The sequence below is a fragment of the Megalobrama amblycephala genome, linkage group LG2, assembly GCF_018812025.1.
Source record: "Megalobrama amblycephala isolate DHTTF-2021 linkage group LG2, ASM1881202v1, whole genome shotgun sequence".
Taxonomy (NCBI): Eukaryota; Metazoa; Chordata; class Actinopteri; order Cypriniformes; family Xenocyprididae; genus Megalobrama; species Megalobrama amblycephala.
This window is the reverse complement of record NC_063045.1, coordinates 11,770,131-11,794,877: the sequence shown is the minus strand read 5'-3', so window position 1 is coordinate 11,794,877 and position 24,747 is coordinate 11,770,131. Positions and strand designations below refer to the sequence as shown.

Genomic DNA, 24,747 nt, shown 5'->3' with positions numbered 1-24,747 from the left:
AAACAATGGCCCTGATATATTTTAAGATATGTCAGTGCAAGTTGCTTTCATTTAAAACAGCTCAAACATGCATTTTAGTCTGGGACTAGTCTCAAACCGGGGGATAATGTATGGTTACAAACTATGCCTTGTCTGTGAAACCCCTAGGGGTTCATAATGAAATTGCAGGGGTTACATTAGTCTGTCACATGACTGTTTTATACACATAAACATGTATTTACAAAAATAAAGTGTTTGATATGAATATCTATCAAAATATCACTTGACTCTGATATCAAATAGGTACAAAAAAGTCTTGTAAATGTAATGTTAATTAATATATATATATATATATATATATATATATATATATATATATATATATATATATATATATATATATATATATATATATATATAGTAAAGATTAGGCAGATTACTTTTTATGTCAGTGGGTACATCAAAGGGTGAACTGAATTCACCTTAATATAGATCACTGAAGTCAGTATTGATATTTGGTTTGAGTTCTGCTGACGATGTAATTCATAGTTTCAGTAGTAACATCCTCATGCGGTAGGGGGCGATAAAGCTCTCTCTGTGTGTGAGCGCCGCGGCGCGTGAGAAATACGAGAAGGAGGCGCTTCGCTCTGTTCGCTCTGCGTTAAACCACAACAAAGATGGAGGCGCTACATGACAGCTAGACTTGCATTTTTCATCGCGCCGCGCTCAAACTCCCGCTGAAGTGAAGATGGACGCGCCGCATCTGTCAGAGCAGAGTCCGGAGAAACGCGTCCGCATCGTGGGATCCGAGCTGGTGGAGAATTACACGGTCAGTCTGATGTGTTTCATTTGGGTCGGTTGTTCAGTGCAAATTCATGTTTATGATAACGGTTTGCGAATAATATAAGTGGAAATGATTTATATTTTTAGTATTGTTGGATAGAAGTATATTTAGCTTAGGTTAGATTAATATTTAGATTTGTGTAACGTATAAAATTCAACATGAAAACAATGTGTGTTGCATAAGAGCGGATGTTTTTTTTTTTTATATAATAATAAGCATTTGATGATTTCTTTAAGAATCATTTTGGGAATAATTTATCAATGTTTAGAGGAATCCTGTGTTTAATTGTTAATAGGCATGTGGATGATTAATAATAATAATAATAATAATAATAATAGCGATTCATACAGTGTCAAAAGCCACTTTAATCATTTGAATGCTCATTTGCATAATACACAATATGAGTTATAGATCTAAGCAATGTGTGACAAAGTGGAGTGGAGTTTGTTGGTTTGCACAGTTTAAAACGCACATTAATGAGAAATATTGTTATTGTTATGGATGTTTTTTTTTTTTTTACGAATGTATTATTTTCCTCAGGTTTATGTCATAGAGGTGAAGGTTGGAGATCACAGTTGGACGGTCAAACACCGTTACAGTGACTTTCACGATTTGCACGAAAAAGTGAGTTACGCAGACACGTTCCTAAAATGACAGATCAGACCTCAGATATTGACACTGTGTTCATAGTTCACAGTGTGTGACTGATAAAACTGATTAAATGTTGTTGACTTCAGCTCACTGTGGAGAAGAAGATCGATAAACATCTGCTGCCGCCCAAGAAGATCATCGGCAAAAATTCCAAAAGCCTCGTTGAGAAGCGACAAAAGGAGCTGGAAGTTTATCTCCAAACACTCCTGAGCAGATTCCCAGCGGCGACTCCCAAAGTCCTATCTAACTTCTTGCTTTTTCACTTATATGTAAGTTTTCATATGCTTTGTGCTTGATAAGAAGCGAAAGATTGTAAAGTGATTACAACTGAAGATTCGTGTGCTTCATGTCTGTCACATGCCAGTTACATATTAACCAGAGTTTGTGTGTAATCCATCCAAAACGACTGCATGCAACTCTTCACATCCAGTGAGGATGAATCGTGTTGCACTGCATTTTCTCCTCTCAGCCATATAAATGGTTCTCAGAACAGCAGAGCCTGTAATCTGGCCGTAAGCGATGTTTTCCCGCTGACAGTAGTGGTATTGATATTGATCTCTGAAAGGCTTTTGTCTAGATAAAGGCATATGACCGGACAGAGTTGTTTTGGAGAGGAGAAATGCTTTACGTTTGTGCATTTATTCTCGATTGGCATTGTTATTTCAGCATTGTTCTATTGAAGCTTGTTTTCTGTAACAGAATAAAAAAATAAAAAAGGTAATTGCGAGTTTATATCTCACAATTCTGAGAGAAATAAAGTCAGAATTGTGGGATATAAACTGGCAATTCTGACTTTTTTCATCGCAGTTGCAAGTTTATATCTCACAATTCTGACTTATGTCTCAGAATTGCAATGTATAAACAGATTATTAAAAAGATAATTGCAACTTATCTCACAATTCTCACTTTTTTCTCTCACAATTGCATGTTTATATCTCACAGTTCTGAGATATAAAAACTGGCAATTCTGAAAAAAGTCAGAATTGCACCATATAAACTTGCAATAAACTGAGTTTCCAGTTTATATCCCACAGTTATTACCTTTTTAATTTTTTTATTTTGTGGCGGAAACAAGCTTCCATATTGTTCAGATAGTACTATAATTTTTTATTAATATTTTGAATAATTTTTTTTAGTTTATTATAGATTTCATTTTAATTTTAGTTAAAATGTTAGCAATCTTGTGATGATTTGTCATTTTTATTTATTTTTTAATAAATATGTCTTTATAATTTTTTATTAATTTTTACTTCTTTATATGTTGTTATTTTAGTTTATCAATTTAAACTAAATGAAAATAAAAAATGTTGCCTAGGGTTTTTTAAAAAAAAAATGTAATTTCAGATTATTTTATTTCTTGTAACCAAAATGTTTTTTTTTTTTTTATGGTTTTAGTTTTAGTTAACTATAATAACCCTGATTTGTGCGCATAAGTGTTTCCAGTCATTTTCTCAGAATATGTAAAAAAAGATGTAAGGAGGAAATTGAAGTCATTTCTGCATTCCTCTGGCGAGATCTTTCAGGAAATGAGTTGGAGAAGCACATGCCGATCATTAAAGCTCAATGCAGTGACATTACTGTTTGGGCTCGTGTGATTTTCCGGTTTTGACAAAAACTTCCTTATTTTCAGGAAATCAATGGAATCGCTGCTGCCCTGGCTGAAGAGCTCTTTCATAAGGGTCTGTTACTTTATTTCAATTGCTAGTTATTACAAGCTTGAAATGTACAAAATGAAATGTATTGACTGATAAACGAAAGTGTCATTATTCAAAATCTATAATTTCATAATAAAGCTCCAAATGAGACATTAGACATCTATAGTCTTGCAACCAGATATAGAAAATATACTTTTATAATTGAAAAAAAAAAAATACTTTATCAAAGTTCACATTTTATACCGATGATGATGAAAATACAAAAAGGAGCCAATATTGGTGCATGGTGGCTGATAAATTACTAAAATGTTTGCAAATCCCATTTTGGAACATTTACTGTACGTTCATCATTATTAATTTTTTTATTTGCATAATATATACTATGAGTAGTTCTGTCATCTATGCATTCTAGTACCTCTGTTAAATGTGGTGGTTCTGTCTCTTCTCCCAGGTGAGCAGTTGTTGGCTGCAGGCGAGGTGTTTCTACTCAGACCGCTCCAGCTGTACGCCGTCACGCAGCAGCTGAAACTCGCCAAGCCCACCTGTGCCAACGGAGATGCCAAAGCCGACCTCGGACATATCCTGGACTTCACCTGCCGCCTCAAGTACCTCAAGGTCCGAGTTTGTCACTTTACTGAAATCATGATATGTTGGCAACTAATATGTCAGCATCAGTCGGCTAATATTAGTTTTTTTTTTTTTTTTTAAATCTGTTAATTGATAAATAATTTTGTAAATGAATATGTAATATAAATTCTTTATATATATATATATATATATATATATATATATATATATATATATATATATATATATATATATATATATATATATATATATATATATATAGTACTGTGCAAAAGTCTTAGGCACGTCAGAATTTTCACCCCCCAAAAAAGGTTTTAAGCCAGTTATTTATATCTTTTGCTGTAGTGTGTCAATAGGAAATATCCGTTCACATTTCCAAACATTCATTTTATCATTAATTGTAATAATCCAGTGAGATTTTTGAATACACAATCAGACTGATAACAGCTGGTGCTCCACATGGAGATCAGAGCTCACCATCATCAAATCTGTCTGTGATTACATGAAGAAACAGATGAAACTGAGACAAACCAAATCCAGAAGAACTGTTGCCATGTCTCCAAGAGATTTTAAGAAACCTGCCTCCAAAGCTACCTGAAAAATGATGCCCAAGTGTACCTGGACAAGAGCTGTTTTAAATGCAAAGGGTGGTCACACAAAATATTGTTTTAATTTAGTTAATACAAGTTAATTGATAAATAAAATCTATTTATAACAGTATTTTTTAAAAACATCTTCACTTTACAGTATTTTTACTCAAGTGCCTAAAACTCTTCACAGTACTGTATCTTTGCAGGCAGGTTTCTTCAAGCATCTTAGAGACACGGCCACAGTTCTGCAGGATTTAGTTTGTCTCAGTTTCATCTGTTTCTTCATGTAATCACAGACGGATTTGATGGTGAGATCAGATCACTGTGTGGAGCACCGGCTGTTGTCAGACTCTTTGTGTATTCAAAAATCTCACTGGATTATTGCAATTAATGGCAAAATGAATGTTTGGAAATGTGAAGGGATATTTCCTATTGACACAATACAGCAAAAGATATAAATAACTGGCTTAAAACCTTTTTTGGGGGGGTGAAAATACTGACGTGCCTACGACTTTTGCACAGTATATATATATATATATATATATATATTATTATATTACAATATTACAATATATTTCTCTCTGATTATTTGTGTGTGTGTGTGTGTGTATATATATATATATATATATATATATATATATATATATATATATATATATATATATATATATATATATATATATATCTCAAAATATTGGAAAACTGAACACTTCTTGAAGTGTAATCTAAAAAATTATTTGAATTGTAATCAGAATTTTTAGTTTGGCTCACGTCCCATTCGATTACGCAGAAAGGGTGGGGTTTATGACCTATATTGCAGTCAGCGATCAAAATGCTTTGGCTTCACTTTTCAGGACATGTGTGGCACACTTTGGCTTGTAAAGTTAAAGGTGCCCTAGATTCAAAAATTGAATTTACCTCAGCATAGTTAAATAACAAGAGTTCAGTACATGGAAAAGACATACATTGAGTCTCAAACTCCATTGTTTCCTCCTTCTTATATAAATCTCATTTGTTTAAACGACCTCCGAAGAACAGGCGAATCTCAACATAACACCGACTGTTACGTAACAGTCAGGGTGTATGCCCCCAATATTTGCATATGCCAGCCCATGTTCCCAACATTATAAAAGGCATTAGACAAGGGCAGCCAGTTAACGTCTGGATCTGTGCACAGGTGAATCATCAGACTAGGTAAGCAAGCAAGAACAATAGCAAAAAATGGCAGATGGAGCAATAATAACTGACATGATCCATTATAACATGATATTTTTAGTGATATTTGTAAATTGTCTTTCTAAATGTTTCGTTAGCATGTTGCTAATGTACTGTTAAATGAGGTTAAAGTTACCATCATTTCTTACTGTATTCACGGAGACAAGAGAGCCGTCGCTATTTTCATTTTTAAACACTTGCAGTTTGTATGATGCATAAACACAACTTCATTCTTTGTAAATCTCTCCAACAGTGTAGCATTAGCCGTTAGCCACAGAGCATAGCCTCAAATTCACTCAGAATAAAACGTTAACATCCAAATAAATACTTTACTCACATAATTCGAAGCATGCATACAGCATGCATGACGAACATCTTGTAAAGATCCATTTGAGGGTTATATTAGCTGTGTGAACTTTGTAAATGCACTGCAATATAGTCGACAGCTCATGTGGCAGGGAGCACGCGAATTAAAGGGGCGGCGCTGCCTAAATCAGTGCGTTGTTAATGATGCCCCAAAATAGGCAGTTAAAAAAATTAATTTAAAAAAATCTATGGGGTATTTTGAGCTGAAACTTCACAGACACATTCAGGAGACACCTTAGACTTATATTACATCTTGTGAAAAAGCATTCTTGGGCACCTTGAAAGAAATGTTATGTTAAATGATCTGAGAGTATAAATGTATCAAATTACCGTATTGTTTTTTTTTTCCACTACAAGAATAACTAAAAGCTACACATTAAATCTTCAAACTTAGATCCCTGGAATGAAAATAGCGGTGGGGACGAGTAACATCGAGGAGCAGAGCCTTCCGTTTGACCTGTCCATCTTTAAATCGCTGCTCCAGATTGAGGTGAAGACAGTCACGTTTGCATTTTGTGTTGAATTGAGGGTGTGGTGATGTTTCCAACACATTAATATTTTTTACTTTCAGATCAGTGATTGCGATGCTGGACAGATCAAAGGTCTGCCTTCCCTAAAGCCCACGCTGGCCACGCTCACCATACACCTCTCAGCCGGCAGTATGAAGGTACTTTACATGGTTTTGTGTATAAACAAAAGTCTTGAAACCAGCAAACTTTTCAACCACTTCACAGCAGAAACAAATTTGAGTCTCAAAATGCAGTCAAGCATCTCTAGAAAAACAAAAATGGATGGTTTTAGGATTTGTTAAAAGGCTGCAAAATGTTTCATTTTTACTTTAATTTTGTAGCATTCGTAAAAGACAAAAAACTTCTTAACCTTTCACTGGCACTGAAAGTTGTGCGAATTACAATGTTCACTCCTCCTCTGACAGGAAATCTTAGTTCCCGAAGCGTCTGAATTTGCGCAGTGGGAACCTGAGGGTGTGGATACGGACTGTCCCGTGACGGCGATCATTCCCAAGTGGAAGATGCTCACCACTCTGGACATGAGCCGAAACTTCATACGCTGCATCGATGAGTCTGTGGTGAGTTAGGTCATGTTATATGAAATAAATACCAGTTCCTTGATGATTATAAAAGTTGTGCTTTTTTTTCCATAGAAACTGATTCCTGAAGTGGAATTTCTTGATCTCAGCCATAATGAGTTGTCTGTAGTGGAAAACCTCCAGGTGTGTTGTCTCCAAATTATGTCATAATATGAATTTTAATGAGCAAAGAAAAGTCCAGTGTATTTATTTCAAAAATTTTCAATGCAGCATTTGTACAACCTGGTCCATCTGGATCTGTCCTTCAACAAACTCACCATCCTGGAGTGCGTTCACACTAAACTCGGAAATATCAAGACTTTGAATCTGTCTGGGAATCAGCTGGAGACGCTCTCCGGCCTCAGTAAACTTTACTCCTTGGTTAACCTGGACTTAAGCAGCAACAAATTAGCACAGGTAGTTATATTATCTGCACTGACAGTTGCAAAATGCCGTTTTGTTGATGCAATAATTTGCTCGATATAATTCTCTGTCTTCTGCTTTGCGTAGCTGGATGAAATTAAACACATCGGCACTCTTCCCTGTCTGGAGAAACTGGCTCTGGCTGATAACCCCATGTGCATCATCCCAGATTACAGGACTAAAGTTCTGGCCCAGTTCTGCGACAGAGCCTCTGAGGTAATGGAGTTTCTCATCAAAGATGACATGCTGCACAGCTTTAGCGGAGTTTACAGCGTTGTTACGCTCAGAAGGAAGAGTATCATATCACATAAATGAGCTGTTTTCAGGACATTTTTCTGAATTTGTTCTTAAAGGATAGAGAAATATAATTTATGTTTATCACACAGGTGTGTTTGGATGGTACGACCACCACAGAGAAAGAGCTCGACACGGTGGAGGTGCTGAAAGCCATTCAGAAAGCCAAAGTGGCCAAAGACCGAATGGCAAACAATGACAAAAAGGTATTTTATGTTTTATAGATTTATATATTTTTTTTGATGCAAAATTGAATTAAACAGATCATTATTATAATCCTCCTTCTTCTTCTTCTTATTATTATTTATTAACATTTATTATTATTATGATAATAATAATATAACATTATTATTTTAACATTTATTATTAGACTTTTGATTTTGTTTAGTAGGAATATTCCTTTTAGTATTTTTCTTTATGATCATTATGATTATTATAACATTATTATTTATTATTATTTAACATTATTATTTTAATAATTATTGTTAGAGTGTTTTGCTTTTGTTTAGTAGGAAACTTCCTTTTTAGTCCTTATTTAGCACTTTATAATAAGTAATTTTGTTATCATCATCATTATTATTATAACATTTTTATTACTATTAGCATTTATTATTATTATTAGATGGTTTTGATTTTGTTCAGTAGGAACATTTAAAATGATATAAAGATGGTTAAAAAGGGAAACAAATTCCAAGTGAAAGTGAATAAAAAGGTTATGTAATAGGCTCTAATGCAAACTACTGTTTCATCTGTCAGATTAAAGGTGTTTTTTAATGTGTTTTAAGGCGTGTGCTGACGGCTTTCTTTCAACTGAGTGTGACACATTATTAATCTCAGATAATCTTTTAGGTGTGAATCGGGCTAAACCTTGATATCCAGACATGAGAATTCAACAAAAAGATGATTCAGTGATTTATATGCTCACATTGATGCATTTGTTTGTCCGCATCCATTACCTAACACAAATTTTCCAGTGAAGAGAAAGACTTGAGTTGTGGCGCCTCCTCCTGGCCAGACTCTGATAATGACTGGATATCACCAACTCTACACTTGACTGCAGACCTGCTATATTATGAAGACATGAAATAAAGTTGTTGAAGTGTTAATGCATCGACTTTTGCATATGCTATTGTAATATTATATAGTTATATAATGTAGTTATAGTATATCTAAGTTATAGTTCTAAAATTATATTATAACATAAAACATTATGTTGCGCTTGTGTCTCGGAAGTACCGTAATTACAATGAGAGGAAAATACATCAATAGAGCTGTTCAGTTTGTAAAGAATCAGGATTTATTAATTTAATAATAGTTTAAACAATTTAATTATCATTTTATATAATCTTAATAATTCAAATATTGTTTTAAACAGTTTAAATATTTGAATTTTGTTCTTTAAATTTAAGAATTTAGAAATGTGCATCAGAAAAATTGGTCCATAATAAATTATCATGTAAAGTGTGTACATGCTGCAGTTTTGGTCGTTTTAATATGTTGTCACAAAAAGTCAGAGCTTTTATAAAATTAGGCAGAAAAAAATGTAATTACGATATTTCTGAAATAACATGAACGCACTATTATTTTGAGGCCTTCTGTGTGTGCTGAATCTTTCATACTAACAAAGTGTCCTAACCAGGCATGACATTTTGAGCAAAATTTTTGAAAGCGAAACGTTGCGTTAAATTCACACTCAATCAGAAGATATCTGATGTTTGATATGTAGCAGGATTTGGACCAATGAGATTTCTGTGTGGGTGGAGCTACTCAAAATCTCAGGTTAACATGAATGCGATATATCGCTTGTCGTTCTGGTTTGGACATGTTTATAATTTCTCGCACCCTTTATATTGACCTTCAGTGGTCTTGGTTGTGCTTTTCGCTAAAGAGAAGCCTGATGTTATTGTTGTCAGGTGAGTGACGTCCCGGGGCAGGCCACCAGCGGGCCGCAGTCCTCTTCGTCCTCTCTCGTCGCGCCGCCCTCCTCTTCCTCCCCCTCTCTGTCCCGTTCCACCTGCTCCAGTCAAGGTAATCATGTATGTATCGCGCTGCTGGGACGAGGGGGGGAAACACAAACGGAGAGTTTAAAGCGAAGTGTGTCATTTCAAACAGGTTTCTCAAACACTTCCGTCTGTCATTGGTCGGATAAACAAGCAGTCCCGCCCCAAAGTTGTTTTGTCGGCATATAAAGATTTGTTTGGAGAAAGTTAAAAAAAAAATTACACACTTCACCTTTAAACTTAAAAACGTCCCTCTGATGGCATGACATAATGTAAACATCATGAGACGTTATTTCTCTGTTTTGGCATCACATATTTCCTGCAAAATTATTGTACTTTTTAATATTTTAGTTGTTTGTTATTAATCTCCATTTACATGGTTAAAAAATATTATTTTCTTCATTACGTAATGATTGTAAATGAGTAATTTGAAACGACTGAATTGTTAATTTAAACAAAAGCACAGTTTTCTTTGAACATGTGATCTAAATCTTATTTTACTTACATTTCTGTTCAGTTTCCTGCATACTGACTTACTGCAGCTCTGCTAGTCATAATTATGTTTCGGAGATTTGGTGCGCCCTTTTCTGCTCTGCAGAAAAAATAAATCAAATTTAATCAGCATTCCACACTGATTTTTCTCATAACTTTGCTTTGAATGAATATAATGAGCATCCATTTTCTTCGCTTTGCCTAAACTAGCCTGAACGTTGACTTTTGTGGTGGTTTATTTTCATTTCGTTGCCCTAATACCGATTGGGCCTGATTTATAAAGCATTTGATCTCCATATTTGTCTCTTGAGTGTTAGTTACTAAGCAACAGCCTCGGGTGCTTTTGATAGACTTTCCATTTCTGCCAACGACATCTAAATATTCATTGTTACGCACTCCTGTAAAATGTGATTTAAACATTTCGTTTCTCAAATATTAATGGAATAATACTATACTCTAGCATAAGTTGTCTTCGAAATCATTTATACATTATCAGGACCTTTCATTTGTATTTAAATTTATTTTACCTTTTTTTGTGTGTGTGTGTGTGATTAATTTTTTTAATTTTATATTTTGTTTGATTTTGGTATTTGGTATCTGACTCCAAATCTTAAATTAAAATCAGATTTTTTTTCTTCAAGCTGTGTTCAGCTGCTGTCAGCTGTTGTATATGAAAGTCTCTTGGCACCATCCTGACGCTTGCATCATTACCATATCAACCAGTGTTGATACACCATCTATTGCCTGAACAAACAAATCAAATCATCACCATCATTTGCTGTGTGAACAAAACTTTAGTGACTGAAGAATAACTTTTTGCTTTCCGTCTCCCTTTCAGAAATAACTACTTGTACAGAAAAAGCTTTTATTACCAAAGAGATATTAACTCCTGTGGATTCTACACTTACCCAGAGATGCTATGATGTTTACAGCTCGGCCTGTGAGGTCATCCCGCAGGTTGGTTTGTGTGAAAGCACAATTAATTAATTGATATTGTGGTGCCAGCAAAAACAAGAACACACCACTTGTCCTTTTTTGCAGGTGAAAACTCAAGTTGATTCCAGTTTATCTTTGGAGGTCACCTTTGAGAGCAGGTTAGTTCTTATAAACGTTTTTTTGTTTATGCTATGCCCGAAACATACTCTATGCAAGTATGTAAATACTTCTGGCTACGCAAGCTAGATTTCAAGCTTAATTGATTCCTAAAATGTTTAAAAGCGCAATTCATAGTGCGGTACAATAGGGCTGTCACGATTCCTCAATTAAATTCGAGTACTTGATTTTAAAAAAATCCTTGATTGCAATTGACCATATGCATGGAACGTTATTAAGAACTTCTGCAATAATATAAGTCAGCTGGAAAACTTCCGATAAAATGTCATTTGTTTGTGTCGGTATCTTCAATATCCTGAAGTAGCTTTTACAGCATCAATACTGTAATACTTAGTTTATAATCAGAATATAGTAACCTAAATAGTCAGGCCTAGCATTTAGTTATTCAAACCTAATACGACATTAAAAAACAGACGTGTCTCAGTGTTCCTCCTTGGCAAAATTCAGTTTGGCTATTCAGTTTTCACACTTTGTGTGAAAAAAAACAAAACAAAACGTCAACACACTGTAAATTAAAGATTTATTGTACACTTTAGTTAGATTAATTGAATAAAATGTAAGTTTTCACAAATGTGCCCAAATCATCAAGCTTGCGCTGCACTGACCGACAGCTTCTGTGATTATAAAGGGAGGGAGAAGCTCGGTGCTCGCTTTCTGTGTAATTCATTCACAAGGAAAGTTGTTGTTTTTCATGAGATTTTGTGAGTACTTCATACTTCTCCATGACGAAATGTATTTTTAAACCTAGTGATTTTATAATGATTTATATTTATTCAAAAGCCAAACTGAGTGAAAAACTATTACAGGAAATGGCTAATATGAGCCAATAATTGTTCCTCTGCTGCCATCTGCTGGTTATAGTTGTAAATTAATGTGTCTTTATTTTTAAATAAAAGTGTTTTCAATTAAATGTTGGATTTCCTACATCTTGAAACGTTCAGTTTTACAAATGGGGACAGTCTCAGAAGGATAAACAAGTAATGTTTTTGGTCATCGCATTAAAAATAACATTTGAAGTGTGGAAAAATGTTGCGTGTGTGTGTCTAATTAAAGACACCATGTTTCTTGATACTGGAAGTGGCTCATTCCATGGATGAGAATCCATGAAACACATTATTAGATTTTCTAAGGCTGCACAATGTAAAACCATTTAAAAACCATACTATAGCATAGTGCTATTGTGAATTCACAAAGGCCGCAATACAGTTATGCACTTTAGTTACATGCATCTCAGAGCAGCTCCATTCACAGGAAATGCTGCTGGACATGAACTGTTATCATTCACATGCGTGTAGCATCTCAAAGTCCATTTCTCCATATGCTGTGAGTTTGGGTTGCTTATAACTGTTCATTGCAATTTCAAAATAAAAGTTTAAATCCTTGATCTGAGTTTGCATATTTTGATGTCCACATATTCAAAAAAATTACAGTGGTTGTAGCATTTCGATCATAAAGAATTGACCAAATATTGAAGATTAAGTAAACATTAGAATTAAATGTCTCTTGGCCAGTATTAAACAAGGATGGATTTGATCTGCTGTAAAGTGTAACAACAGGCTGTTGGCCTCTGCAGGCATTTTTTATAATACATCATATAATACCCATATAATTGCTTTTCATACTTTATTTAAACCAAATATTATAGCCTCATTGTTATTCTATATGTATTTTTAAGTAATTTTAAAGGCTTAGGTCTTTGCTTAGGTCTATTTTCATTACCACAAAAAAAAAAAAAATCAGATTACTAATCGTCAAAATAATTGACCTTGAATAATCGATTACTTGATTACCAAAATAATCATTAGTGCCAACCCTACAATGCAAATAGTTGTTGCATTCTCATTGTTGCCACAAGGGGCGCTGCAGTCCTTTTTTTTCCTTTTAGGTCAACTATCCTCTCTGCTGATTAACAGATTGAAGATAAATTTGAACATAACTGTATCCCCTGATAGACTTCTAGGGTCTGTTACATGGAAGAACGCATGTTATGTACAACAAAGACTGAGTGGTTGCCATGCTTTTACCAAACCTTTGTGTTTGCGTTTGTGTACTTGCTTAGAGTGTGTTTCAGCCTTATTACTTTTGATTGGGTTTAGGAGTAAAAATGTTACTGATTTATTTGTATAGATATAATCCCCAAAAAGTAAATACAGATTGTTACTTAGTCCAGATTTTGCAGATTTAGACAAATTCCTGGGTCAACCTATTTTGTTGATTCTGGAACAACATTCCTGGCTGAAAATTTAATCCTAACCATATACCTACCCCTAAACTGAACCCCACCCATAAGTTACCCCTAAAATCAGAGGGAAATTATAGGTGAATAACACCTGATGTAGAAGCACCTAACCCCGTTTGTAATCCTAAACTTGACATAAACTGTAAACTTGCCCCTCAAATCTGATTGGTTGATTGGAATGTTGTTTCAGGATCAACAAAGATGTTGATCCAGGAAGATGTTGCACAATCAGGTTCTGTGTTGAAATCCTTAAAGTTTGAGTCATTATGGTTGTACATTTAAGATTTTTAAACCAAAACTAAAACTAGTTTAATTTCTCTTTAGCCCCTGTTGCTGTGAAGAGGAGTGGAAACCTTGGACCACAAGTCTTTTGAATCTCTTTGTGCCTCCCACTTTACTGTCCTACACTACCACCAACCAGGAGTTTATCAACCAACTTTCTGCTCATATCAGCCAGGCTAATAGAGAAGAATCATCCCCGATACCTTGCAAAACCACTTCTCTGGAGGGCACGGACCAAGGCAGCCCTCAATCGGGGGATGGGTACTTTGAGATGACTCTAGATGGCACCAACGAGATAATGGGTTGTTCCTCCTCATCTAGAGTTCAGGAAAAGGGACCAGATGATGTGAAGAGAGAATCTGCAGATGATCATGTAAAAATGGTGGCTTGGTCTCTTTGCATGAGTGTCGGAGAAGGTTTGAGTCGGTGGCCATCTTGTTTGGTGGCAACGGACAGCTCACTTGTGGTTTTCCACACACGGTCAGAAGAACCAGTGAGTAACTTGGAGGAACTAATGGAGAACCTTGAGACTGACTTGGTTGTGCTGTACACCAACATTGAGACCTTCCAGTTTGATATTCCAGAGGTTTGTGTTTCCTTGAAGGTGAAGTCAAGCAATACGCGATGGTTCTTTTTCTCAGATGCCCAAAGTCTGAAGGAGATGCACTCTTGCATTAGCCCTCATGTGGACCAAACTAATGAACAAATTTTGAACTCCTCTAACACTCAGATGTTCATCCGACAGTTTCTGAACTCTTGGGACTTTGAGGAAAGCGATGAAAGCTTAAAAGGTGGACACTTGATCCATTTCCTTAATTCAGACCCATCTACCTCCGACAAGAACGTCACAAACAACCCACAATTTCCAAAGAACTCAGTACCCTCAGATGTTTTATCCCAAATCAGCCTGTTTGAAAGTGATCAGGACCAAACCTCCAATCCCATGATCCTCTTCCTGACTTCTCGGCACCTTTGTGTTCTCAAGGTAGACTTTGTCGCTCTGTCGTCCCGGGACTCTTCTGAAGCGAGTGTGATGCGGAGCTGCTCCAAAGTAACCCGTATCCCGCTCTCGTTCACACTCCTCGACCCAAAGCGGAACTGTTCTTGTAGGGCCGTCTCAAACTCTCGCCGTTTCTATGATGACCATGTCGTAGAACTGATGGCAGGTCACGAGCGCCTCTCTGTTGTTTTTGCCCTTCCACAAGACAAGTTTACCTTCCTGCAAGAGTTCATACGGCTTCGATCCAATCTGCGGGAAATTAAGACCATCGCCCTGCAGCACACCAAGAAGGGACACGTGAAAGTGCACAGTTGTCCTGCTCCGGCTACAACCACCAAAAGAATACCTACCAGCAGGTAATGGAGTTCATTTGTTACTAATATTTCTAATGATATGTTAGCATGGATGCCATTTTAGCCCCAGACCTAAGCTGTAGCCTGGAATGTAACTAAAAGGTTGTAGGTTCAAACTCTGCAAAGGAAGTCATCATTCGAGCTTTTAACAGCACTCAAAGCGTCACATTTTTTAAATTTCAGTGCTGACTTGTTTGTACTGACTTGTCGAAGGCCAACAACACTAATCCCTAAACCCTAATCCTAACTTTACAGGTGAAATGGGTTGGGAAATAGCATTCTTCATATTGTTTTGAAATTAGAGCCAGAGCAGTTAGCTTGAGGTTAGTGTGATGAAGTTGTTTTTTGCAAGGATGCCAGAAGAGCAAGTAATGCAATTTTTCACAAAGAATTAGTGCTTTCAAGTTCTTTGGACTAGAAAAGTAATTCCCAGATCAAAAGGACGATTAACTCTATCGCTATCCCTAATCCTAACTTTACAGATGAAATGCCAAACCTTTGAAATGCTTTTTATTGGATAGAAGAAATGCAGAAGGGGGAGATGAAACACATCTGTTAAATGACTACTCACTTTTCCTAAGGCAGCATTTGATAATTAGAAAAACTTAAATGGTTCTTCTTAGCCGTTTGCACAGTAGATATATTGCCATGCTTTTTTTTTTTCCCACAGCGTCCCTCAGGAAGTGCCAAGGCCCCAGCTGACCCTGTCTCTGCTGTATCCAGCCAAATCTCTCATTCAGCAGCTGATGGAGGACAACCAATGTCCCTCACACCTCACACTTTCCTCTTCATTACTCCTCATCTCATCTCTCAAGGGAGACCAGCTTGTTCACTTCTTCCACAACAATATTGCTGAGGCAAGTCATTTGCTCATTTGCTCAGATCCTTTGAGGAAATTTCCTGGATGGTTGTGCTGTAGAACTTACCTCGGAAGTTTCCTTTGCAATCCCTTTGGCTTTCCAGTGCTGTGTTGTTATCCTCACACTGTATATTCCTCTATTTGTACTTCCGGTCGACCCATCTCTTTGTGTGTGCGCTCTTGGCTCCCTTGAATTTGTTTATTTACTTTGACTCTGTTAAATTTGGCCAGCTGCCTTGTTTTCAGAAGGCGGCTATCTGAACTATTTTCCACTCATTCTCAAATGTCCTATGCAATCAGTGCTCTGTTTTTACAGGATTTCCTAAACTAAATTTAAACCGTAAACAAACACACCTAACATTTGAAGTTTGAAGCATAGTTAACCTCACTAGAATCATTTATGCCCTACACTTTGAGGTGTTTAATTGGACATGGACATGTCCTTAATTCTTCAAAATAAAATAACTAGCATGGCTGAAATGATCATTTATGTTTAGTAGTACAAACTGCACAGAAGAAACAAAACCCTGACAATAAGTGTGGGTGATAGTAATGCAAGCAAACACCACTAAATAAACTGTAGTATTGTGTGACAAAGAGACTGAAAACTGAGGGTGTTTGTCATGCAGATGGAGAATGAGGAGCTGAAACACATCCTGTGGACGTCGGTGCTTTTCTACAGATCTCCTGACGTGGAGACAACCGCCTGTGTCCTGCTGTCCACCAAAGCCATCTACTTCATCCTGGAGGACACGGCGTCCTCGCTCACCAACCAATCGAGTGAGCAAAATCTACTTTACATTTGCAATGATTCTATTCTAATCTCATCTTCAAATATATTCAGTTGTTCTGTTCTAATGCAGCACAGAATTTGAATTGTTATATGCTGTTTTAGTTATATTTCAGTTCTGTTGTTTTGTGTTCTTCAAATATACTCTCTGCTAATTTATTCTGTTCGGTTCTACTGTATTCTATATTCTGTGCCATTTTTTTCTATTATTCAATTCTATCTATTATCTTATTTAATTAAATATACAATGCTGTTCAGATCTTCGCAAATATATTTCTATATTCTTTTTTTAGTCATTCTAGAACATTAAAATTGATTCATTACATTGATTCATATTGCAGTGATGTGGACCTGGCAACCATCCGAGCATAAGGACACAGATTTCCTCATCTCCTTCTGCTTCACCCTTAAACTGAAGGACCTGCAGAGCGTCAACGTGGGCTTGTTTGATCAGTACTTTCGAGTCGTCGGTAAGTTTGTTGTGACCAAGATCATTACTAGTCCAATTTTCCGTCCGAAAGGGATGTGATTGGATGACATATATATCAAGCCATTTGGGTGAAATCTGTTTTATGAATTCAATTGTGCACCAAGGAACTGCTAATATAGCATTTCATATTGCTGCTTGTAGAGAAAATGCCTTTGGCGAAAAGCGAGCAATACTATTTATTTTATATATTATTTTAGCACTTCTGTGTTGATGGTGTAAACTAAAGCAACTGAACTGAGCGATGAAACTAAAGGCCCCAATATACTTCAAGCAAAATCAAAGAACGATCTGATGTGATGAAATTTCGAATTTTTGTTTTGCGTTCATTTCAGGACTTCGAAACAGTTTGCCAAAGGAAACTGTCCAGAACACTCTGGCTTGTAAACCCCACCAAACTACCATTGGTCTTTGGTAATGAAATGTGTGGCTCTGAGACTCCGCCTTCTTTCTTTTTTTTTTACGTGGAAATCCTCTCCTGTTCATTTCTTCTGTTCAGTGCGTCATGGTCAGACATCTGCAAGGAAAAGCTTGAACACACTGACTGGAGAGCTGCTTTTATAGTAAAAACTGAAGTAGTAGTTTTAATTTAAAGAGACACTGACACTGTTTTCATGTTTAAAGGTGCCATCAAATTGAAAATTGAATTTACCTCGGCATAGTTGAATAACAAGAGTTCATTACATGGAAATGACATACAGTGAGTCTCAAACACCATTGTTTCCTCCTTCTTATATAAATCTCATTTGATTAAAAGACCTCCGAAGAACAGGTGAATCTCAACATAACACCGACTGTTACATAACAGTCGGGATCATTAATATGTACGCCCCCAATATTTGCATATGCCAGCCCATGTTCAAGCATTAGACAAGGTCAAAACGTCTGGATGTGCACAGCTGAATCATCAGACTAGGTAAGCAAGCAAGGACAACAGCGATAAAGGGCAGATGGAGCAATAATAACTGACAGGATCCATGATAACATGATATTTTTAGTGATATTTGTAAATTGTCTTTCTAAATGTTTCATTAGCATGTTGTTAATGTACTGTTAAATGTGGTTAAAGTTCCCATCATTTATTACTGTATTCACGGAGACTAGCCGTCGCTATTTTCATCATTAAAGGTGCCCTAGATTATGTTTTTAAAAGATGTAATATAAGTCTAAGGTGTCCCCTGAATGTGTCTGTGAAGTTTCAGCTCAAAATTTTTTACAATTTTTTTAAATTTTTTAATAAATTTTTTTAACTGCCTATTTTGGGGCATCATTATAAACGCGCCGATTTTATGCTGCGGCCCCTTTAAATCCCGTGCTCTCCGCCCACAGAGCTCGCGCTTGCCTTAAACAGTGCCTTAACAAAGTTTACACAGCTAATATAACCCTCAAAATGGATCTTTACAAAGTGTTCGTCATGCATGCGGCATGCATGCGTCGAATTATGTGAGTATTGTATACTGTTATATTGTTTACTTCTGATTCTGAATGAGTTTGATAGTGTTCCGTGGCTAATGGGTAATGCTACTCTGTTGGAGAGATTTATAAAGAATGAAGTTGTGTTTATGAATTATACAGACTGCAAGTGTTTAAAAATGAAAATAGCGACGGCTCTCTTGTCTCCGTGAATACAGTAAGAAACGATGGTAACTTTAACCTCATTTAACAGTACATTAGCAACATGCTAACGAAACATTTAGAAAGACAGTTTACAAATATCACTAAAAATATCATGATATCATGGATCATGTCTGTTATTATCGCTCCATCTGCCATTTTTCGCTGTTGTTATTGCTTGCTTACCTAGTCTGATGATTTGGTTGTGCACATCCAGACGTTAATACTGGCTGCCCTTGTCTAATGCCTTTTATAATGTTGGAAACGTGGGCTGGCATATGCAAATATTGGGGGCGTACACCCCGACTGTTATGTAACAGTCAGTGTTATGTTGAGATTCGCCTGTTCTTCGGAGGTCTTTTAAACAAATGAGATTTATATAAGAAGGAGGAAACAATGGAGTTTGAGACTCACTGTATGTCATTTCCATGTACTGAACTCTTGTTATTTAACTATGCCAAGATAAATTCAATTTTTCATTCGAGGGCACCTTTAAACACTTGCAGTCTGTATAATTCATAAACACAACTTTATAAATCTCTCCAACAGTGTGTAATGTTAGCTTTAGCTACAGAGCACTATCAAACTCATTCAGAATCAAATGAAAACATCCAAATAAATACAATAATCACATGATTAGACACAGGGACGGACTGGGACTAAAAAACGGCCCTGGACTTTGACTAGGCCCGGCCCAAAGCAATCGGCGTGCGGAAACTCGACGACAACAACAATTACGCCTGGCATGAGTGTCACAAGACTTTAATTGTGGCTCATGATACTATACCATCCAAATTATAGCAATAGCACTGATGTTGACTAGATGTTGTGTTAAAAGCATATTAGATTAACTTGAATACTCATATAGCAGGGGTCTCAAACTCAAATTGTCGGGGGGCCGTTTCTGTGATTGACACCTCATAGGAGGGCCATAATATCCTTCAAGCGCAAGAAAGCGCAACATTTCAGAAAATTTACTTTCCTTTGCATTATTTCTCATTTAGCCTACTTCAAATTTCATTAGGCCTACTAAAATATTTTTATACCTATACTATAAATATCTTATTTACCATACTAAATGTAAACAGCAGTGTCTCTCTCATTGTTACAGAGTGTAATATAAATATATAATGCTATTACTAATATAATACTATTAATTGAAATAGTCTGGTGCGACTTCTCACATCCAACAAGATATATGGATATAAAAAATCAGTAATTTAGGAACAAAACCAGCAACACTTGTGGCGTGGAGGGGTCAGAAATAAACAAAAAAACTGGAGCTATATATCAACTTTATTTTGCCAAAAAAATTAAAATCTCTCATTGTTACATACATTATTAGTTTTTAACATCTAGTGGAAGTATTTTCCCTTACTTTATGTTAGCTTAAATAACATTAAAATCTTGCACTGAACAACACTGTACTGATCAAATACAATCCCTGAATACATTTGTACACTTTGTTTCTTGACAGACACCTGCAGCGCTTGTGCTCACACAGCTGGGCCACATTTGTCCAAGATGCCGTTTGAGCATCGGTAACGTTTAATGGCTGCATCGGACGCGTTTCGGTGGTTTAAATCGGCGCTCATGACTTAAAGTCGAGTGCTTTTACTGTAATTTAGGCAAGCGCGCTCATAATAGAAGCGATTGAGAGCGCGGCTCAAGGTTGCATAACAACGACAGACGCCACTGGAGCGAAAGCGCATTGGAAAGGAGAATGCGGCGCGGCCGCTTATGTGACGCGATATGTGAATGCCCCTTAGAACGGCGACTTTTTCTTTGTATATCAGACAGGTAGCAACTAGAGAATAATAATAATAATAATAATAATTTAGCGGGCCGGATTATGTTTTATTTTTGAGATCAGTTGCGGGCCGGGTAGAGGTGGTGGGCGTGCCGTAAATGGCCCGCGGGCCGACAGTTTGAGACCACTGATCTAACGTCTTTGCTGCTTACTTGGCGGCCACGGCCAGTGCAGCTGGCATCCAACTTAAAGGTGCATTGCTGCCACCTACAGTACTGGAGTGTGAAACAGATTAGTGGGGGGAAAAAACAGATGATGACTGCGTGCGTGGCGGGTGGTGGGCCGGCCCGCCGGCCGTCCTGGAGTACCGGCCGTTCTGTGATTCTCCAGATCACACAGATGGCCAGTCCGCCCCTGATTAGACATGCTGCATGATGAACACTTTGTAAAGATCAATTTTGAGGGTTATATTAGCTGTGTGAACTTTGTTTATGTAATGATAGAGTCGAGAGCTTGGGAGGGGGCGGAGAGCGCGAGCAATTAAAGGGGCCACAGCCTGAATCGGCGCATTTCTAATTATGCCTCAAAATAGGCAGTTAAAAAAATTAATAAAAAAAAAATCTATGAGGTATTTTGAGCTGCAACTTCACAGACACATTCAGGGTACACCTTAGACTTATATTACATCTTGTAAAAAAATGTTCGATGGCACCTTTAATACTGCAAAGCTGCTTGATTTAAAGCGATACAATAACGTGCTATATAAATAAATGTGACATGACTTTACTGGAGTGCTGAATTGCAGAGCTTTTGCAAACATATCCACATTGCTATGATCAGATATGCTTTCTTAACTGCTGTTTTCTCACCGCGGTCTCACCGTGTTTTTGTTATTGAGAGGGAAGCGTGAAGCACATACTTACATATTCACATAAACGCCGCTCTCAGCAGAGTGGGTGGTGTCAGGATGTTCGCCAATAGTACGGTGCCTATAGAAAATCATCATACCCCTTTGAAATAGTTACTTTATTAACCCTTTAAGAGTGACAACAGTTAAATAAGTTAGAGTTTAATCTATTTCTTTCTTTCTTTCTTCAAAGGGCCCTCTGCTGATCACATAATTTCCTGTCTGACTCGTGACGGTTACGGCACACATCGCTTCCTGCAGCAGCTGATGCTGGTTTTGTCCCTGCTGGAGAAAGTTCCCTCTCCTGAACCTTCTGAGCTGGATTTCTACTCACAGTTTGGAAACAAAAGCACAGGTTTGACTGCTTGGATGTCTAAAATACATCAAGAAAATCCGATAAGTCGCTTATCATTACCTGAGCCCTTTGACTGGATGTTTACCAATAATATTTTATTCCCTCATAAATCAGGTAAAATGGAGAACTACGAGCTGGTCCACTCCAGCAAGGTGAAGTTTGTATACCCAAGCGAGGAAGAAATCGGAGACCTCACCTTCATCGTGGCGGAGAGAAAGACCCCGCAGGCGCCGTCTCACTCCTTCAACATACTTTTGTACGTACTGGTGTTCCAGGTCCACGTCGTTCCAGGCCAAACCAGCCAGAACCGGACCGTCCTACAACCCAAGACTCTTATACTCACCAGCACAGATGTCTTCCTCCTGGATGAAGACCACATAAGCTACCCGCTACCTGAATTCGCAAAAGAGCCGCCGCAAAGAGACAAGTACCGTCTCACGGACGCCCGGCGGATTCGTGACCTGGACCGCGTGTTAATGGGCTACCAGACTTACCCGCAAGCCCTCACGCTGGTGTTCGACGACGTTCCCGGACCGGATCTTTTGTGCCACCTTACCATGGACCATTTTGCGGATGCCGACAGGAAGGGCGACAGGACACGGGGGGCTGGAGGAGCCGAGGGTGAAGTGCAGTGGTGTATTTTTGTACCGGGTGCGGACAGCAGGGAGCGGCTGATATCGCTCCTGGCTCGCCAGTGGGAGGCGCTGTGTAGCCGAGAGCTGCCGGTAGAGCTAACGGGCTAAAAAAACAAATGGAAAATGCGCAGTATTTACCTACACATAGTATGACGAACATTTGTTTTTACTAACATTTTTTTTTTTTTACTGTTTTGACACAATGCATCCTGGGAAGCTGTATTGTAGAGTCCACACGAGTGTAATATTTTTTGTCTCAGGCTTCAAACTTTGCTTTGCTTTTCAGACATATTTATCTGCTGCTGTGTACAATCGGCCATGCATCATAAAATGTGAAACATTTGTTATACAGTTTTGTGCTACAGTGTTATTTTGATTTTTAAAGTAAATTTGTTGTTCCATGGCAACAAAATGATTTTGTGATAGATGGCTTTTAATGAACGAAAAAGATATATATAGTCTTTCGTTTTTTTACGTAAATGCAGTTTTAAAGTGTTATTCCTATTTTAGAAAGTATTCCCGAGTTGAATCTGTGGATTTATTTGTACAGATATTCAAACGGAAGACCACCGAGCACATGTTTACAGAGCGCTTTCAGCTTCATGAGATTATTCATCATGGGAATTCAGACTGATCATGCACTTTGAATTTTTTTAATAAATGTGAGTATATGTAAATGTGTTTTCTTTTTTATTATTGATTTTATGCTCAATTTTTAATATCCAAATATTTTATTTCATCCACAAAATGGAACAAAATGCTAAAATGGACAACATGGCCCAAAAAAGAGAAAAACAGAACAGAAAGTTAGAGATGTATTCAGTGTATTCAGGATATGAAGATAAAAAACTTTTTGTCATGTAATTATAATTATATAATAAGATTATATTATTTATATCATCTTTTTTTTTTTATTATATATGTATATACAGTTGCATGAAAAAGTATGGGAACCACTTGCAGAATCTGTGAAAATGTGAATAATTTTAACAAAATAAGAGGGATCATACAAAATGCATGTTATTTTTTATTTAGTACTGTCCTGAGTAAGATATTTTACATAAAAGATGTTTACATATAATCCACAAGACAAAAAAATAGCTGAATTTATTAAAATAACCCCGTTCAAAAGTTTGGGAACCATTGGTTGTTAACACTGTGTGTGGTTACCTGGATGATCTGCGATCTTTGTGATGGTTCTTCATGAGTCTCTTGTTTGTCCTGAGCAGTTAAACTGAACTCTGTTCTTCAGAAAAATCCTCCAGGTCCTGCAGCTTCTTCAGTTTTCAAGGATTTTTTGCATATTTGAACCCTTTACAGCAGTGACTGTATGATTTTGAGATCCATCTTTTCACACTGAGGACAATTGAGGGATTCAAACACAACTATTAAAAAAGGTTCAAACATTCACTGATGCACCAGAAGGAAACACGATGCATTGAGAGTCGGGGGGTGAAAACTTTTGAAATTTGAAGATCAAGGTAAATTGTACTTTAATTGTCTTCCAGGAAACATGCAAGTATCTTCTGTTGCTTCTGAAGGGCAGTACTAAAAAAAAAAAAAAAAAAATTAAACATCTTCATCCTGTTCAAAAGTTTTCACCCCCCTGGCTTTTCTTTTTCCGCCAGTGCTCTATGAAAGAATGTTTAATTTTTGTTCAGATATATTTAATGTTTTATTAGTATTATTGGATTTATATTTAAGAAAAGAAGCTATTGAATTCATAAATTCTCTGAAATACTATAGGTAAATGTGCTTGTAAACTAGAAGCGAAAACTAAAGTGTATCATGTGACTAACCAAAAGCCTGGTTGAGCAAACCAAAAAAACCTCTTCTCGTCTCTCCAGCATATGTTGTTCCCTCGAAGACTGAGAGTCAGCAATATTAGATCCTGCTTTGAAACCCAGCGGGCACGGGGCCTGTTGCTGAAACATTCACGGCCTGACTGACCGCTGCGAACACGCACACGGGGTCACGCACAAACCATGCTTCTGGGAAACTGACACAGGTGTCAGCTCTATAATTTCTGTCATGGTGTGTCATTAAACGAGCGAGGACGGGCAGGAAACATTTGCTTTGTGCTGTTGATTTAAGGTGTCCAGTGCTGGGCATTGTCAGTCTGACCCCGTCACGTCCTGTTATTCCTTTGGCCCGGGTGAAGGTCATGCTGAATTCACTG

At 37.0% G+C, this 24,747-nt stretch overlaps 1 protein-coding gene across 4 annotated transcripts; it reads left to right on the top strand.

Moving 5' to 3' along the window:
- The first annotated feature begins 571 nt into the window (after nucleotides 1-571).
- Nucleotides 572-23,245, top strand: nisch (nischarin). 4 transcript variants are annotated; one of them, XM_048182667.1, is made up of 21 exons: nucleotides 577-808; nucleotides 1,364-1,447; nucleotides 1,561-1,743; nucleotides 3,105-3,153; nucleotides 3,581-3,744; nucleotides 6,283-6,378; nucleotides 6,460-6,555; nucleotides 6,823-6,975; nucleotides 7,051-7,119; nucleotides 7,207-7,392; nucleotides 7,486-7,614; nucleotides 7,785-7,898; nucleotides 9,606-9,720; nucleotides 11,023-11,141; nucleotides 11,226-11,278; nucleotides 13,861-15,174; nucleotides 15,842-16,028; nucleotides 16,660-16,810; nucleotides 17,162-17,290; nucleotides 21,772-21,933; nucleotides 22,048-23,245. In XM_048182667.1, the coding sequence occupies exons 1-21, from the start codon at nucleotides 728-730 to the stop codon at nucleotides 22,674-22,676; spliced, it is 4,263 nt and encodes a 1,420-aa protein (XP_048038624.1). In that variant the 5' UTR covers nucleotides 577-727; the 3' UTR covers nucleotides 22,677-23,245. The 4 variants fall into 4 exon arrangements, 3 of the variants coding, with proteins under 3 accessions (XP_048038625.1, XP_048038626.1, XP_048038624.1); XR_007183862.1 differs by lacking the exons at nucleotides 13,861-15,174; nucleotides 15,842-16,028; nucleotides 16,660-16,810; ... (1 more) ...; nucleotides 21,772-21,933; nucleotides 22,048-23,245 and having other exon boundaries at nucleotides 572-808; nucleotides 9,606-9,728; nucleotides 11,226-11,242; XM_048182668.1 differs by lacking the exons at nucleotides 9,606-9,720; nucleotides 11,226-11,278; nucleotides 13,861-15,174; ... (3 more) ...; nucleotides 21,772-21,933; nucleotides 22,048-23,245 and having other exon boundaries at nucleotides 572-808.
- Nucleotides 23,246-24,747: the final 1,502 nt, after the last annotated feature.

Bases quoted from the DNA above. Each gene is read 5' to 3' on its own strand.
- nisch (XM_048182667.1), top strand. From the start codon at position 728: ATGGACGCGCCGCATCTGTCAGAGCAGAGTCCGGAGAAACGCGTCCGC. The intron at 11,279-13,860 runs GTTAGTTCTTAT...ATTTCTCTTTAG, and splicing joins GAGGTCACCTTTGAGAGCAG to CCCCTGTTGCTGTGAAGAGG. The intron at 16,811-17,161 runs GTGAGCAAAATC...TTCATATTGCAG, and splicing joins CTCGCTCACCAACCAATCGA to TGATGTGGACCTGGCAACCA.